This window comes from Paroedura picta, chromosome 2 (assembly GCF_049243985.1).
Source record: "Paroedura picta isolate Pp20150507F chromosome 2, Ppicta_v3.0, whole genome shotgun sequence".
NCBI classification, from domain to species: Eukaryota; Metazoa; Chordata; class Lepidosauria; order Squamata; family Gekkonidae; genus Paroedura; species Paroedura picta.
The window spans coordinates 127,647,970-127,664,420 of NC_135370.1; the positions used below are offsets into that span (position 1 = coordinate 127,647,970).

A 16,451-nucleotide genomic window follows, 5' to 3' on the forward strand; every position below is an offset into this window, starting at 1 on the left:
CTTAATTAACATTAGTAAAACAGCAGTTGACACTACAGAAGCTTCTATTTCTTTAGACCAGGTGCTAGAGTGTGAATAATGTCTGTAGGAACGTGTAAGGAAAGGCATGACTCTAGAGAAAGGAATAATTTTTGCCATCTTTAATAATCCATATTTTTAACAAACAGCAAGCATCTCAGATACATGATAAGGAGCATGCTCAGGATGTGTGTCAAGAGCAACTTGTTTCTTGAGGAGGTAAAGCTAGAGCTGCATGCACATGATGCAGTACAGAAATCCATTGTGAAGGGCCAGAATAATCTGTGGTGCTTTTTAAAAAAATGCAGGCAGTGAGGTTAACCGACACTGCTCTGCTTCCTCTTGGAGCAATACTGTCACATCTGCACTTCTGCCTTTTACACTCTTCAGTCTTGCATATAAAGAGAGATCTGAAACTTATGTTCTGACTACGTAGTCCTCTAGTGTCTTTTCTCCTTTTTAAAAAAAAATTATTACTAAAAAAGGAGTTGGTATTTGTGCAGGCCTCTTCCCACCTCCCCCCCCCCCCAGCTTCCTGGCTTGTTCCAGTAATTCTGATAGTTACCATAAGCTATGAATTGCAGAGTCATTGAAGCTGATGTTCCTGCTTCATTTGAACATGTAAAACAACATTCAGTTCTCAACTCTGTTTATCCTTGCTGAGGGGTGTGTTTTTTTTCCATTCGAAGAAGTGCGTGGGATGGGAGGAAGCCCAGACAAATGTCTGGAAATGCTGAGAATTCTGTCTTCTACTTTGGTCCTTTGAAGACTGTAGGCTGTGCTTCGTCACCATTTCACCTCTCAGTTTGCTCTTAGACCCTGTGTATATAACAATACTGTTACTGGTGTTCAGTCCTGGGTTTTTAGTTGAGAAACGGAGTGGATTGTACCTTAGACTAGAACCAGGGGAACTATGTCTTATGGTTAGATTCAAATGGGTAGCCGTGTTGGTCTGAAGTAGCACAATAGAATCAGTCCCGTAGCACCTTTAAGACCAGCAAAGATTTATTCAGGGCATGAGCTTTCGAGTGCAAGCACTCTTCGTCAGACTAAGAACTCCTTACATGTCCCACTATAAGGCCCATTCCCTCAGCCCCAGTTCCATACCTGCAATACAGTCTGGTATAAATTGCCCACTTTACCGTGGGATTGCAAACATATGAAGGTATTTGAAATCAAAACAAGAAAATGGATTTTAATATTTCTGATATTTTCAAATTGCCTTTATTTCTAATGTGTGTGTTTTGAGTGTAATTACACAGACTAGCACAGTTCAGTGGATTAAAGGTACATTACAGTAATGTTTGAGCTGAGACATTATAGAATTTTTGTATCTGTACTCAAATGCTAGTGGCTTATTTTGGCCATCATTCTGAGTCTGTAGACTGATGAAATGAGTTTTTTTCACAGAAATTAAACATCTCTAGATTAGAAGATTCATTTCAGCACTCCTGTGTGAATGGAATTAGGTTGTTTCAGTTGAATGCCCCTTTTTGCTGCAGCCCCTCCACTCCACCACACCCCCACCCACCCACACAACACCTCTCAAATCCCTGACCTTTAGCAGCAGCTTTTCAGGGAGCTAAGGGGGAGGAGAGAAAATTAAATTTGGAAGATTGTACCTAGCCCAAAGTCAGTGTATGGTTAAAGTGTATTGTGCTAGTAGTCTGGTAATAGCTTATGTTCATCCTCCAGTTCACCAGCACATACAAGAATTAAATGCCTTCCTTACACAACACATACATACAGCATCTGTTTATTGTTTTCCTTAAGAGCATTCTGTAGGATCTGAACACTATAATTTCATTTTTACCTCTTGGTCCACCACTGCTAACAGAAGAGCCAGTGGAATTTGTTTTCAGTTCCACAATCAGTATTCAGTATCAGTGCACAGTCCTTGGACATATGCATTCTGCCCTTCAATCATATTTCATATACCTCAGCACTGAGTAAATACCAAAGTAGTATACAACAAAAAAAAGTGGGGTTTGTTTGAATATATTGGATCCAGAAAATATTAGTATTCTTGATATTCCTAAAAGTCAACATTTTTTTGGGGGGGGGGAGGGCCATTATTCCATATGGGGGAATGGCTAGAGTAGTTCTCTTCAGCCAGTTCACTTTGGGTGATTTTGGGATCTTTGGGATCTTTTCAAAGGTACAGAAACCAAAATTGCCTTTGAAGAAGAAGAAGAAGAAGAAGAGTTGGTTCTTATATGCCGCTTTTCCCTACCCGAAGGAGGCTCAAAGCGGCTTACAGTTGCCTTCCCATTCCTCTCCCCACAACAGACACCCTGTGGGGTGGGTGAGGCTGAGAGAGCCCTGATATCACTGCCCGGTCAGAACAGTTTTATCAGTGCCGTGGTGAGCCCAAGGTCACCCAGCTGGTTGCATGTGGGGGAGCGCAGAATCGAACCCGGCATGCCAGATTAGAAGTCCGCACTCCTAACCACTACACCAAACTGGCTCTCTTTGAGTTGATGGTCCCTGTCTCTTAAATAACACCTAAGTTTCTAGTTGATTGGGTCAAGAGATTTGATTTTATGGGTCTTGAACAGGATGCCCCCAGCCATTCTCCATTATTTCATGGGGGGGGGGCAGATTTCTGCAAGCTACTTCCAGGGCAAAAAGCCATGCCTGCATGTACTAATCACTGAGATAAAGTCCAGCAGAACCATTGCAGAACTAAGTAGCCCCAGCAGAATCACAATCCAATGTGCCAAGCCAAACAGAACCAAAATCAAACCATATTATCTGTATAAACTGAAAAGCATTTTTGCAGGCCAAGGACAACCAGTTGCAGTGGACAGAATGCCCAGAACCAGTGCCACTGTGGTAGTGCAAGCTTAACAAGACTGATGTGAAAGTACAGAATCACAGCAAATCTAAGGAAGGGGTGTGGATTTTGCAAGCACTGTACAAAACCCCAAAGAAGGGAACACAAAAGACGGCTGCAAAGAAGAAAACCTCTTGAAACCGACAAGGTTTATCTGAAATTGACAAAACAGCCAGGAAGCTGAAACAAAGGGAAGAGGGAAGAAAAGAAAAGGGAATGAAATAGTCCCTGGGTGCCTGCAGGTGCTGGCTCCCGATCTTCCAGATAATTCCCCAATATTTCTGGGATTTTTGAGACTATTGTTTCAGATTTGTGAAAAGAAATCCTGGATATATTTGGGATACCAAATGTATCTGAAAAGCTCAGGTAAATCTGAATGCACATCCCTATACTGAAGATCATATATTGGGGAAGGACCTCCAGAGGAACGAAACTAGCATCTTTTATCGTTTAGAAACTGAAGATTGTAGGGTTCCTGTATCTGTAGGGGTCTGACAGCCTTAAGTTAATATATAATAAATTTATTAGATTCTTTTCAAATTAATCCAACAATAGGAAGCAGTGTGGTTTTGTTATACTTTTAGTTAAGGAACATCTATTTTGGTAATGCAAGCAATCAAGCTTTGTTCAGTATTTCCCCATATTTTGCTTATTGTCCTTACGGTAGTATTTTGACACATATAAGGTTTGATCCCATCCAACTTTAGTGTGGGCAGGAATGGGATTTTTGCCAATTTCCACCACCTACTACAGACCCCCTATCTCTCTAGGAGCAGCTGGGGGGGGGGGATTTTGTGCTACAGCCAGACGAGAGTGCTGAGAAAATTGTTCTCTACTGATGAAATGCTTCCATCAGCAACATCTATGCTACCCTGTATGTAGTTTGTTGTTCCAGTAACTGTGATGTTGATTGCATATGGCAGTGGAGCATAATTGGGAAACACAGACAGCCAGTGAATGGAGAATGAAAACATTGGGGGGGGGGGGGCTGCATGTATTCATATATGTGTGCCTCTTCCTAACTTCTGTGCTGAAGTAAGACCAGCCACTTACCAGGTTAACACAGATTTAGGACAATAAAACTGACCAAATATATGCCACCATTTGTACAGGAGGCTGCTTAGAACAAATATTTCCAGTTAATGGAAGCAAGCAGAGCCATAGAGGGAACAAGAGTGCTGATGGGCTGCCACATCATACGCTAATTCAACATGCACCCTAAGCTGTGGGCAGGAGCTTGAGCTAAGACTGTATCCCAATAAACTTGGGAAATGGAGACTTTAAATGCAGCTTTCCCCTTCACTCAAGTACTTGCTCAAGTGCTAATGAAACCTCTCCCTACATGGGCTCTGCAGAACACCAGTCAGACAGCAAGAGCCAAAAGTTACTGATTATGCTGTGCTTCCTAGCCTCACTTTGGTATCTAGAGGGGAGAAAAAATGGCATCCAGTGATGGCTGCAAACAGGATTTCATTGGAAGAAGCAAAATAGGTCAGCCCCTTTTTGTGTTTGGATTGAAAATTTCAACGCATTCCTGCACTTAGACACAGATAATTTTTCATCTCTTACTTCTCTACCCTGAGAGCCCGATGCTTGAGATAGACATCTAATGCCTAAAGCTTTCTTTGCAACATGGGTGACTATTGAGCTGGTCTCAACTTTTGACTTAATTATGACATGGTGGTCTATCCACACTGAGCCTTCAGAGAATTATCTGAGTGCGTTCTGTGACAATCAGCTTCAGTTTCTGTGCAGTTCTTGCTCTGTGATGCAGCAACAAGAAGAATGAGAACTGAATAGGATTTTCAGCAAACCTTAGTGCTGCAAGAGTTAACAGTTGCACAGCACTGCACAGCAAATTTAACTGTATCTGTGTAATTGTTACCAGCTGAATTAAAGGTGTCTCCAGCTGTGGAATGAGCAGGGAGTGGAGAAGTTTGCATATCTGAAGAAACGTTAACTCTTAACTCTGCCAGCATGGCCTTCTGCAAATGCTAAACATAATATTTCTTTCAAATCTGAATGCAGGCGTGATCAAGGTGTTTCTGGTGACCAGGTTTCCATCATGGTAGATGGCGTCCAGGTGGCTTTGCCTTCCTATGAAGAAGCTGTTTATGGCAGTGCTGGGAATTGCATCCCTCCGTCAGATTCACGGGTTCAGATTGTCCTGTCAGAGGGAGCTGGACAGAGTGGAACAAGGGAGATGCAGCAGCCGCCACCAGGCCAAGTGGATCGCAGCTGCTTTCCTGGAGAGGATGAGGTCCCTGGACAGTCTGGGCTGTGTGAAGCAGGCAGTTCTCAGCATCCAGAGGCTGTTCTAGTGCATCAAGCCACCACCTCCTCCTGGGTGGCTGGTATGTCTACCAGTAGATCTGGGCACAAAGATGCTCCAGACTCAGAAAGCAGCGATGGACAAAGCCTTCTATCCCTCACTTCCTCAGAGGACTACACAGATGGTAAGCAAGTAAACATTCATATAAGAACTTATGCAAGCTGGAATAAGAATATAAAACTCATAATTATTTTAGAGTGCCATCAATCTATATCAGCCATTTTATTCTTACTCCCTTTCCTAATCATCTGTAACATAGTTTGCCTTTTTTACTGCTGCAGCAAACTGATTTGACAAGTCCATTAAGCTACCCACTTACAACCCCACAATCTTTTTTCCTCTCCGTATAAGCATGTTCAGACCCTATTAGCCTATACTTGAACTTGGTTTTTTTTTTTACCAACATTGAACTTTATTTGCCACATTGTCACCCACTCACCCAGTTTGTGGAGGTCCTCTTGGAGCTCTTTGCAGTCAGCCTTGGCTTTCACCATCCCGAGTAATTTTGTGTCACCTGCACAGTTGGCCACTACAGTACTCACCCCTAGTTCCAGGTCATTTATGAATAGTACCAGCCCCAATACTGATCTTTGTGGATCCCTACTGTTTGCTTCCCCCCAGTGAGAGAAGAGTCTTCTTCTTTTCTCCAACAATGTAGCCTCCCAGAGTAGGTTGTAGAATGGGTAACCTGTGTGTAGAATCTCCGGTGGAAAATATGCATGGTTGTAAACAGCCAACAAAGTTATAGTCGTGTCAACAAATTACAACATTTCTCATTTTTCTCTAATGACTGCAGAGGACTCTTGTTTGCCCCTTCCTTTCTAAAACTGTTGCCTTTTTTCAGGAAGTTCAGACTGTGCTTTTCCTTAACAATCTCACAATCTTCCTGTGTAGAATGTTGTAGAGGAAGGAGAACCCGTTTTGTATTTTTTTCCAGCCTGGAGAAAGCAGGTTACAGCTTCATGATGAGAGCTAGAAACTGGTTTCTGGGCCAAGATGAATGAACAAGCTGTAGTCAATTCCGTGCTCTTCAGTGGGCTTACTTCCAAATAAGAATAGATGGGATTGAAGCCTAGTCAATGCCAGTTTTTACTAAGTTTGTTTTGTTCAGTGTGATTTACTTTCAAGTAATACTAGTCTTTTAAATGCCATGTGGCACTCTTAGTGGATTCTGCTGCAGTCAAACTAAGCCCTGTGCTGCTTGGTGCAGTATTTTTCTCTTCATGTCTCATTCCACTAAAATCAAAGGGAAGACTTCCATATAAGGCACCATCCGAGATTTCTTCTTGGGACATAAAATGCCACCACTGTGGCGACCGGAAGCACTGCAGCTCCTAGTGTAAGACTGCGGAGGCAGGGGGGGGGGGCTCCTTCTACAAGTTAGTCCTATGAAAATCAATGGGGTGCTTTGGTTGGATTAGAAGGGGGGTAATGGGGGAGGTCCAGGCCACAGGGTATGTCTTCACAAGCCATATGTGTGACGTATTTTGGGTGCCTCAAGCTTTAGTCTCTTGTCCATCTGTGAAGACTCTTCAAGACTCTGTTATGGGAAGTATTACAGAAAAACGGATGGTGATTTGAAGTATGGATCTTGTTAAATAAGCATGGGATAGCTGGCCTTACAGACAATCCAAATATACTTTGAGACAGTGCTATGATGTGTTTGTGAATCTGAAGACAAAGGAAAACAGTTTAACTTGTATTTTTTCTTCTTCTTCTTCTTCCTTAACAGATATTCCATTGTTGAAAGAAGCCTGAAGTCTATTGCATTTATCTAGCTTTTTCTCTCTCCATTTCTCCTTGCCTACTTGGGATGGTGAGCACGCAGTGCTGGCTTCCCCCACTCTCCCACGCTGTGCTCCGAAAATCTCCAAGCAAACACTCCTTAGCTGAAGATCCAAAGGATGCCACCAGGATGCCTCCTTGATGCACCGGTGGGGTGGGCAGGGTCCCACCCCTGTTCCACCCACCGCAAAGGAGGGACGGGGCTCAGTGACTTGAGCACCTGATGCCTCTCCCTGTTCTCAGCCAGATGTTTGTTTGGTCTCTGGAGAGCTGCTATTTACTTGTGCCTTGCTACTCTTCACACTGGCTTGTTGCAGCTTCTCACAGGCCTTACTAGCTTCTGGACTTCTGCTCAGAAAAAGCAGAGGCCCAAAATTGCTTGCTGTGTTGGGTGCAGATAGTGTCCTTCCATTTATCTTACAAAAGGCAAGATGGAACTCCTGCAGATGGGCTGAGAGGGAAGGGAGCCCAGAGGGAGTCACATGCCCATATTCTAGTCCTGGAGGTCTTTCAGAGTTGTGTACCCACCATATAATATAGTTGTGCATTAACATCTTAGGCATCCTGGACTTGGTTAAAAGGCAATCACAACTGGCCAGCTTAAGAAGGGGGGAGCCCCTTACTGACAACCTAGGCTGCTACTTCTTCATTTCCCAATGAGAAGAGACTAGAGCATCCTTGGTAGAATGAAAATACCTGTACCTCTGCAAGTTTATTTTTCTCTTTTTAAAGTGCTTTGTACATCCATGACAAAATCTGGGGCTGTCTCAGTGTACAGAACCCGGAGCAATTTATCCCACATAAAACATTGGAGCACCTGCGTGTGCAAGCCCATGTGGAGAATAAAACGAGTGCTCTTCTCTTAGAAGAACCACCCCCTCAGCAATACTGTGGCAGAACCCTAGCTAATCCAAAGCCTTCCATCTTCCCACTTGTCCCATGAGTGCACCATGCTGCTATGTCAGTTACATCCACTGCTCTATCTGCACCTTTTGTTTCAGCCCACCATAATAGGATAGTAACTTTGCCATCCTTATTTCTGTTGTTGCTTTTCATTTATGTGAAGGCAATGCCAGGGAGTTCGGATTTTTGGATTTTTGTGTCTCTCTCCATATTCTATCAGAAAGCAAGTCAACAGGGGGAAAAAGATTTAGTGTACTTGTAACTGGTGTGCCTGAATGCCTTGAATAAAAATTAGCTATAGTCTGCCTTAATAATTTGGAATGGAACGAGCCATGCTGCTGCCTTGTCTAATGGAAGACCCACCTCACTTCCCTTTTTGCATTGCCTGCTGATTCCACTTCCCTCTGCAGGGAACATGTTTGCTGACCATCTTCTCTTTTGACACAAGCAAGTTGTGCTTTTCTTCATCTGGCCTCTGTGCAGATTCTCAGACTTGCTGAATGAACTTTTAGGACATCTGTAACCCTATTTAGCTTCTTGTGGCACAGTGGAGGTCCTAAAGGGCATGGGGCAGTATCTAAAATACATGGCGATGGAATGTAACTTCATTCCAGTTGATGTACCACTCTTCATTTGCATTCCTCATTCAGATGGGATAGTTTATAAATTGTTGTGGTTGTATTGCCCTCCTTGAAATGATATTTTGAAAGGTGGCTGTAGTACAGATTTTCTACTATTAGCACAATCTGCCTTGTGTTCCATGTTGCACATTATTAGGAATTCCTAGACAGTTTCAACATTAGCCAAATATGTGAAGCCATTCACTTTCACTTGAATCCTAATTCTGGAATGGATATATCAGCTGAACTGCTTGAAGAGTAGTTGGTGAGCATGTCAGACTAGGAGCTGGGATTGACTGGGTTTGAATATCTGCTCTACCATGGAAGCTCACTATGGGACCATCACAACCTCTCAGTCTAAGGTGGAAGAGGGGAGAATGGCGGGAGGAGCCACTTTGGGCCCCAATTGGGAAAAGGCAGGACATAATTTTTTTTTAAGAAATTTAAAAAATAGTTGAGAGCTTGCACGTTTCTTAGCCACTTGCCTTTGGAAAAAATAAAACTGGATGTTTGAGGAATGGAAATATAGACCTAATCCTCTTCTGGCTAAGAATGTGAGATTTTTTCTTCTGTTTGTCTTGTATTCTTAAGTTAATTTATAGACGGCAAAGATGGCATCAGCTTCAGGGTATAATGCTCAGGTTTTCCATTCTTAATGCTTTGGGGCAGAAGTAAGTGGAGTGTTTCATTAGCGGTGTGATAACTTTTTGAAGCCTATGAGAACTGCTGGATTTGATGGACCACTGGCTGTATGGCTGTTATGTGCCTAATAATTCATATAACCTCTTCCAGCCTTGTGTACAGAAACCAGGTTCCACAAGCATCCTGTTTCTGTGATTTTAAAAAAGGTGGTCTTTGGGTTCTGCAGGCTGACCTTGACCCTTAAATGCTAGAATGATACCTCTAAATGTCTCCCATATCATGTTGACCTTTCAGTTAATCTAAAATGATGGTTGAGCATATGAAGTTGTCTTTATGCTCAGTCAGGCCATTGGTGCATCTAGCCCAGTTCTGTCAACTTTAACCAGAAGAGATCTTTCCTAGCCCTGCATCTTGAACTCCTTTCTCCCCTTCCCTTTTAGACCAGACATGCCAGATATTGCGCCTGGTATCTTCTGCATGCAAAGGATGTCCACTACCATAAAGATGTAAACCCTCTGTTAATCAGCACAACTAGAAGAAAAAACATGGCTGCTGTACAACACCTCTCCCTTAATGCTCCCTTTCCATGAATTGACTATTCATTTACTATATGGTGACTTATCAGAGTATGCAAGAAACAACTTACTCAACTGGTTGCATATATTGCGCTGCCAGAGGGTGAGAATCTATCCTCCTTGTGCCAGAGAAATCTATAAAAGCAGAAGAATAAGAGTCCCCTATTTCCTTAGTCAGCTATCAATTGGCTTGCTTACCTGAGTGTATAAACAATGGTAAGTTACCACTTGGCAAATAGTTATTGGAATGTTCCACATTTATCGGTTTTGTATACAACACCAGTATTGTAATAGTGTCTTCTGGAACAGGTAATGATGAAACTGGGGCACTACATAAGAGAATCCATGAAGCATGAAGATCCAAAACTTTACACTTGAGAGTCCATGCCAGTCAGAAGAAGCAAGATTTTCCATATTCCCCCTTTAGGGTCCGGTCCTCAGCTTTGAAGCTAACATGCATGTAAATTGTTAGGACAAGGGATATGGAGAAGAGGACTCTCTGAGGACCTTTTTTCTTTTTTAGATTGCACATTTCTTTTAATATTATGGTGAAATGTCTCTTCAATGATATGGGGAAATGGATGGATAACTGGAATATGCTAGATCTCTGAATGCAGGCTGCACCCATTAAACTCCTGACTAGGATCCCTTCCCACAATGCATATTTAACAGTGCTCTCAAGACTTCCTGTACATCATTTCTGGACAGGAAATGTTGATGCATGGTATAAAACCCAAGAGATGAATACAGCTGCTTGTATCCCTTTAAAAGCTCCATCTTTTCCATTTGGTGTGAGTAATGTCTCTCAAATGGATGCTGGATAGCACAATAAGTAAACTTTTCTTGACACCAGTGACTAACGTGTCACTTTGTTTTGCAATATTTCCCATAGTATTTAAAACTATTTTGGTATGTGGGGAGGGCATTCCCAAAGCCAAAGATGCTCATAGTAATTGCATGTGCACAATTCATGTTGGCATTGCACAGTATCTAATTGGGAGTGTGTCCACAATAAAGGCTAATGGTTATCATTGCTGGTCCTTGCTGCTCAGTGTCAGGTGGAATTGACAGATCTTGGGAGCAGAAAGTTGACTGCACATTGAGGGTTTGTTAGAGTTTTCATTGTCTTTCAGAGATGACATGCACCCACAGAGAGCACTCACATTGTTCAGAGGTACTAAATCTGGCAGAGTCTGGACTATCTTGCTTTTTTCCCTCCCCTGGAGCTGTGTGTAGTGATGCCATAAAGTGTAAAGGGCTGTGATGTGTCTATAGGCATGCAGTGAATACCTGCCAAGATGCTGCAAACCACAGCAAGCTCCTCAGCACTTATATTCTGCATGTGCCAAGTTGGAGACATGGTGTCTTCCCTTCACATGCATTACTGCAAACATGATGCCTTGTCAAAGCATGCATTAGCTTTCATTCTCCTACTGCTTTTGTGGTAGCACTGCATACATACCCTTAAGGGGCCCTGCATATATTAGAGTTCTTGGGTATTTTTGTATGAATCCTGTTTTAACCCAATTTGATTTGTATTACCTCTGGACTTCTTTTAGTGCTTCATTCCTCCTTGTCTGGGTTTGCTTTGTTCTTTGATTTTGAACATGGCCACTAAAATTTCAGTGCTTGCTCCAGGGAGATGTGTATGGAATAAATAGGCTTTTCTGTGTTTTATATAGCTATATCTTGAGAGCCTGCTGTTGACTTCTTTCCTTTGGATGAGCTAATGAGAAGGGTGGCTTTTGTTCTGCTGGAAATGTCATGGCTTGCTTTTTCCACCCTTTTGCTTCAGTTCATGCAGTCCAGACTTGGAACATCCCATTGAAATATGTGCACGCACACGCAATTACACAGTGGGCAGGCTGCTGGTAGCTAGGGATACACATGCAAGGGGAAAACCTGGTTGCCTACAGTGCTCTTTACTTGTTTGTTATTTGAGTTGCACCACTTTGGAATTATTTGCAGAATGGTACTCTCATAGATGTGGGATTTAAAAAATACATAATGCTGTGCAGGATGTCAATCAGTTTTATTTTGCTTTATTTTATACATATATATATATATTTTCTGGTATCCTGTACATTGCAGTGGGTGTGAAGATAGTATTTTAATATTTGTATAAAGTTTAATTTAATTTCAATTGTTCTATGTATATAACTGCATTTCTAAATTAAAAAAAATCTTTTGAAGTGAATTGCCTGGGTTTTTAAAATATCTGTTAGAATTCAACCCTTGTTCCATCCTGAAAGTTCACAGTTGAATAATGGCATTATCCAGAGATTTTGGAGCAGGTGGTCAATCAGCCTAGTCTACAGGAATTGGCATCACTGGCTCCTGTGGAGATTTTAAGGGATGAGGAAGACTGATCACTCCTGGTTTGCTTCTGGGCTTTCTGTTGGAGTATCAAGGGCCTGGTTTCTTTCTAGACTAAAAAAATAATAATAATAACATTTCTCTCCCTTCTGTAACATAAGGCTTCAGAAGATGAATTGAATTATGACCTTCACAGTGTGGGAAAATTTTATGCAATTTATTTTGGGGAGCCAACCCAAGAGGCTTACAAAATAATATTATAGAACACAAGCATTTAAAAAAACATACTAGAGGATTAAAAAAATTAACAGACTAAAACTAAGACAAGAGCTGTGGACCTTACAGGAACAGCCTCAATTCTGAAGGGCCTGCAGAACAGCTCTTCTGGCGAGGCAGCCGGTTGAGGCCCGTGAGGTGACAGAACACCACCCAAAGGGCCCTCCTCCATAATTCTCTCCCGCCCTGGACTGAGAAGGGAGCTGCTTAATCTACAACCTGGCAGCTACAGTGACCTCATTTATTTTCATTGGCTCTAATATTAAATGGTTTTACTGATTGCTGTATATTATATTTTGTTGTATACTGTCACCAGCAGGGGTGAGAGGGGTGGCGATAGAAGTTTAATAAATAAAAATAAATAAGTTTAATCATTTTCAGATCAAAAGCATGCTATAAAATGATCTTAAAACAATAATCTAAGTAAAATCTGGGTAAACAAAAATGTTTTTGCCTGATGCTGAGTATGGTGGATGGCAGGCAAGCTTCATTGGACAGGGCATTCCAGAGAAGAGGTGCCACCACTGAAAAAGCAGTTTCTGGTTTCCAACCACATCAGTTCTGAAAGCGGGCACACACAGAGCAGGGTTTCCGAAGAGGGTCTTAATTGGTGGGCTGGACAATATGGGTAGAGGTAGTTCTTCACATACCATTAGGGCTTTAAAGGTAAGAACTAGCACTTTGAATTGTGCCTGGAAAGAAATAGGCAACCAGTGCAAATCTTTTAACACCAGAGGGATAAACTATTTGTATCCGGCCCCAACTGGTTTTGAACAAATTAAGAGGATTGCATTAAAATTCAGATCTGGTTTAGGAAATACAATTTTGCCAGTAGAATAAAGACATGGCTTTAGCCTTGGTCCAAATCATGCATATAATATGCCCTATCTGTTCTCAGAGCACCTAGCCACAGTGAGCCATGCAGTGGTCACCTCCAGGCTTGACTTCTGTAAGTCGCTCTATGCAGGCCTTCCCTTGTCCTTGATCTGGAAACTGCAGCCGGTACAGAATGCAGCTACTAGGTCCTCACAGGGAGCATCTTGGAGGGCCCATATCCAGCAAGTGCTGAGGCATGTGCATTGGTTGCCAGAAAAGTTAAAGAAGGAATAATGAGGGGAAAATGAGATGCCTCCTGCCAGGGCCGGTTTATCCACGTAACACATGTAGCATGTGCTATGGGTCCTGCACTGTGCCTCCCCCCCCCCCCACCGAACAGAGCCAAAGCCTCTCCCCCTTCCCCCCTCTTTAAGGGCACTTGGAGTGACACCCCTTTCCTCTGCCCCTAGTCTGGCTGCTCCCGCGGCAGTTGTACTGGAATGTAGTAGGGGTGGATTCAGATGCCAAATTGCTCTGGAAGGGTCCTGTCACCCACACCACTCAGTCCCACCACACAACTGGGCCGGGCTTTAGTAGGAGAGAAGTTATCCGAGAGAGAAAGCTGAAAATGGGAGCAGGAAAACGGTAGATGGGAAAGAGTGAGAAAAGCTGCCAGAGAAGGGAAAGTGGAAATAGTGGACAAGGAGAGACAAGGAAAAAAGAATGCAAAGCTTTGCTGGTCTCTAATTCTGAATGACAGAATGATCTCAGTTCGAATCCAAGGCAAACCTTTCAACATCATAGTAATCCAGGTCTATGCCCCAACCACTGCTGCTGAAGAGGATGAAGTTGACCAGTTCTATGAAGCCCTACAACACCTTCTAGAAGCAACGCCAAAAAAATGATGTGCTTATCATCATGGGGGATTGGAATGCTAAAGTAGGAAGCCAAAAGATAACCGCGGGATAACAGGCAAGTTTGGCCTTGGAGTACAAAATTAAGCAGGGCAGGATTTCGAAGAAGCAGAGGAACTAGAGGGCAAATTGCCAACATACGCTGGATCATGGAGAAAGCTAGGGAGTTCCAGAAGAACATCTACTTCTGCTTCATTGACTATGCTAAAGCCTTTGATTGTGTGGAGCACAACAAATTGTGGCAAATTCTTGAAGAGATGGGAATACCAGAGCATCTTGAGAAACTTATATGCAGGTCAAGAAGCAACAGTGAGAACTGAACATGGAATCACTGACTGGTTCAAAATTAAGAAAGGAGTTTGGCAAGACTGCATACTGTCACCTTGCCTATTTAACTTGTATGCAGAGCACATCATGAGAAAGGCGGGATTAGAGGAGTCACAAATTGGGATCAAGATTGCAGGGAGAAATATCAACAATATTTCAGACTAGCTTCAAAGCCCATTTATAAAAATGGGGTTTGAAAGGGGAGAAGGGGGAAGGGTAAGGCAGTGGTCCCCGCGCCGGGCCGCGGCTCCCTCTCCCCGCCCCCCCCCCGCAGTAAAAAACTTCCCAGGCCGCAAGCTTGCGGCCCGGGAAGCTTCTTACTGCGGGAGGGCAGGCAGAGGGAATCAGGGCCGGGCCGCGCCCGTGCAGGCCGCGCCCGCGCGGCCCGATCCGCGGGTGTGGCCCGATCCGCAGGCGTGGCCCGCGGGCGCGGCCCGATCCGCGGGCGCGGCTCGCGCGGGCGCAGGCCGATGCCCTGCCGATCCCCAGCCTAATAAAGGTTGGGGACCACTGGGGTAAGGGACACGCTGCCACCCGCCCACCCCGTGTCCCAGAGGCTCCTCTGAAACGCGGCCCCGCGCTCCTCCCCCCGAAGCTGAGACAGAACTGCAGGCCCACTCACCGGATTCACGCTGTTCCTGTCTGTGAAGGGGCCGGGCGTGGGCAAGGAGGCCGGGCAGCACGGAGGAGAGGCGGCACCGGAGAACCGGCTGCTGGCCAGCCCCCTCGCCGAGGCTTTTTTCCGTCTGCTGGCTGGCTCGGGGAACGGCGCAGCTGCTGCTGTTGGGGCTCGGGCGGGCGGCTGCAGGAAGGCAGCTTGGACTCCGGCTGTCCCGCAGCTGCTGGCTGGGTTCGCGGACGCCGCTTCTTGAAGGAAGGTCGAGGTCCAGCTGTCCCGCAGCTGCTGGCTGGCTTGGGGGACGCGGCTGCTGCCGGCCAGCACGGAGGAAACGCGGCCTCGTAGACGCGGCTGCTGGGCAGGCCCTCCCCCAAGGCTTTGGCGCTGTTTTTCGTCGGCCGCGTTCGCCGGTGCTGCTGGGGCTTGAGGGTCCGGGCGCAGGAAGGCAGGGCGGACTCCATTGGCGGCGGCTTGACGCGGACGTTTTCCTGCTGGTTTTCTGCGGGCGTTGGCTGCCTTGGGGGCCGCCGCCGGCGCTGCCGCTGGGGCTCGGGGGCGCGGCTGCGGAAAGGCAGCTCGGACTCCGTTGGTGATAGCCTGAGCCGTCGGGAGGCGCTTTGCGCCTCCCGCCGCGTTAGGCCACCGGCAACGGAGCACCCGCCAGCCGCGCTACGCGCGGCTGGCGGGTGCTCCGTTGCCAGTGGCCTAACGCGGCGGGAGGCGCAAAGCGCCTCCCGACGGCTCAGGCCGCTAGCAAGGAGCAACTGCGAGCCGCGCTGTGCGCGGCTCGCAGTTGCTGGAGCTGGGAATCTGAGGGACCAATCGGCAGGCGCTGCGCGCCTGCCGATTGGTCCCTCTGAGTGTCTGTCCAGAGGAAGGGTCGAATCCGGACCCTTCCTCATCACGGACACATCCTGCCCTAGAACCCCTTAGCCTTTTATTTAGTCCGTGGCTCCCGCGGCGCCACGGGCGGTTTAAAGATATGCAGATGATACCACTCTAATGGCAGAAAGTGAAGAGGAACTAAAGAGCCTTTTGATGTGGGTGAAGGAGGAGAGTGCAAAAGTTGGCTTGAAACATCAAGAAAACAAAGATCATGGCATCTGGCCCTCTCAATTCCTGGCATATAGATGGGGAAGAAATGGAGATACTGACAGATTTTATTTTCCTGGGCTCCAAGATCACTGCAGATGGGAACTGCAGGAAAGAAATTAAAAGACGCTTGCTCCTGGGGAGGAAAGCTATGGCAAATCTAGACAGCATCCTAAAAAGCAGAGACATCACCCTGCCAACAAAAGTGCGTTTAGTCAAGGCTATGGTATTCCCAGTTGCAATGTATGGCTGTGAAAGTTGGACCATAAAGAAGGCCGAGCGTCAAAGAATTGAGGCTTTTGAACTCTGGTGCTGGAGAAGACTCTTGCGAGTCCCTTGGACTGCAAGGCGAACAAACCGGTCAATCCTAGAGGAGATCA

At 45.1% G+C, this 16,451-nt stretch overlaps 1 protein-coding gene across 3 annotated transcripts in view; it reads left to right on the forward strand.

The window, feature by feature from the left end:
* SUSD6 (sushi domain containing 6) overlaps positions 1-11,908 on the forward strand; it is a 75,433-nt gene extending 63,525 nt beyond the window's left edge. For all 3 annotated transcript variants that reach the window (XM_077322603.1, XM_077322604.1, XM_077322605.1), the window contains exons 5-6: positions 4,883-5,310; positions 6,919-11,908. In XM_077322603.1, the coding sequence (XP_077178718.1) occupies positions 4,883-5,310; positions 6,919-6,944 (454 nt within the window). In that variant the 3' untranslated portion in view covers positions 6,945-11,908. The remainder of the gene's footprint in view (positions 1-4,882; positions 5,311-6,918) is intronic.
* Positions 11,909-16,451: the final 4,543 nt, after the last annotated feature.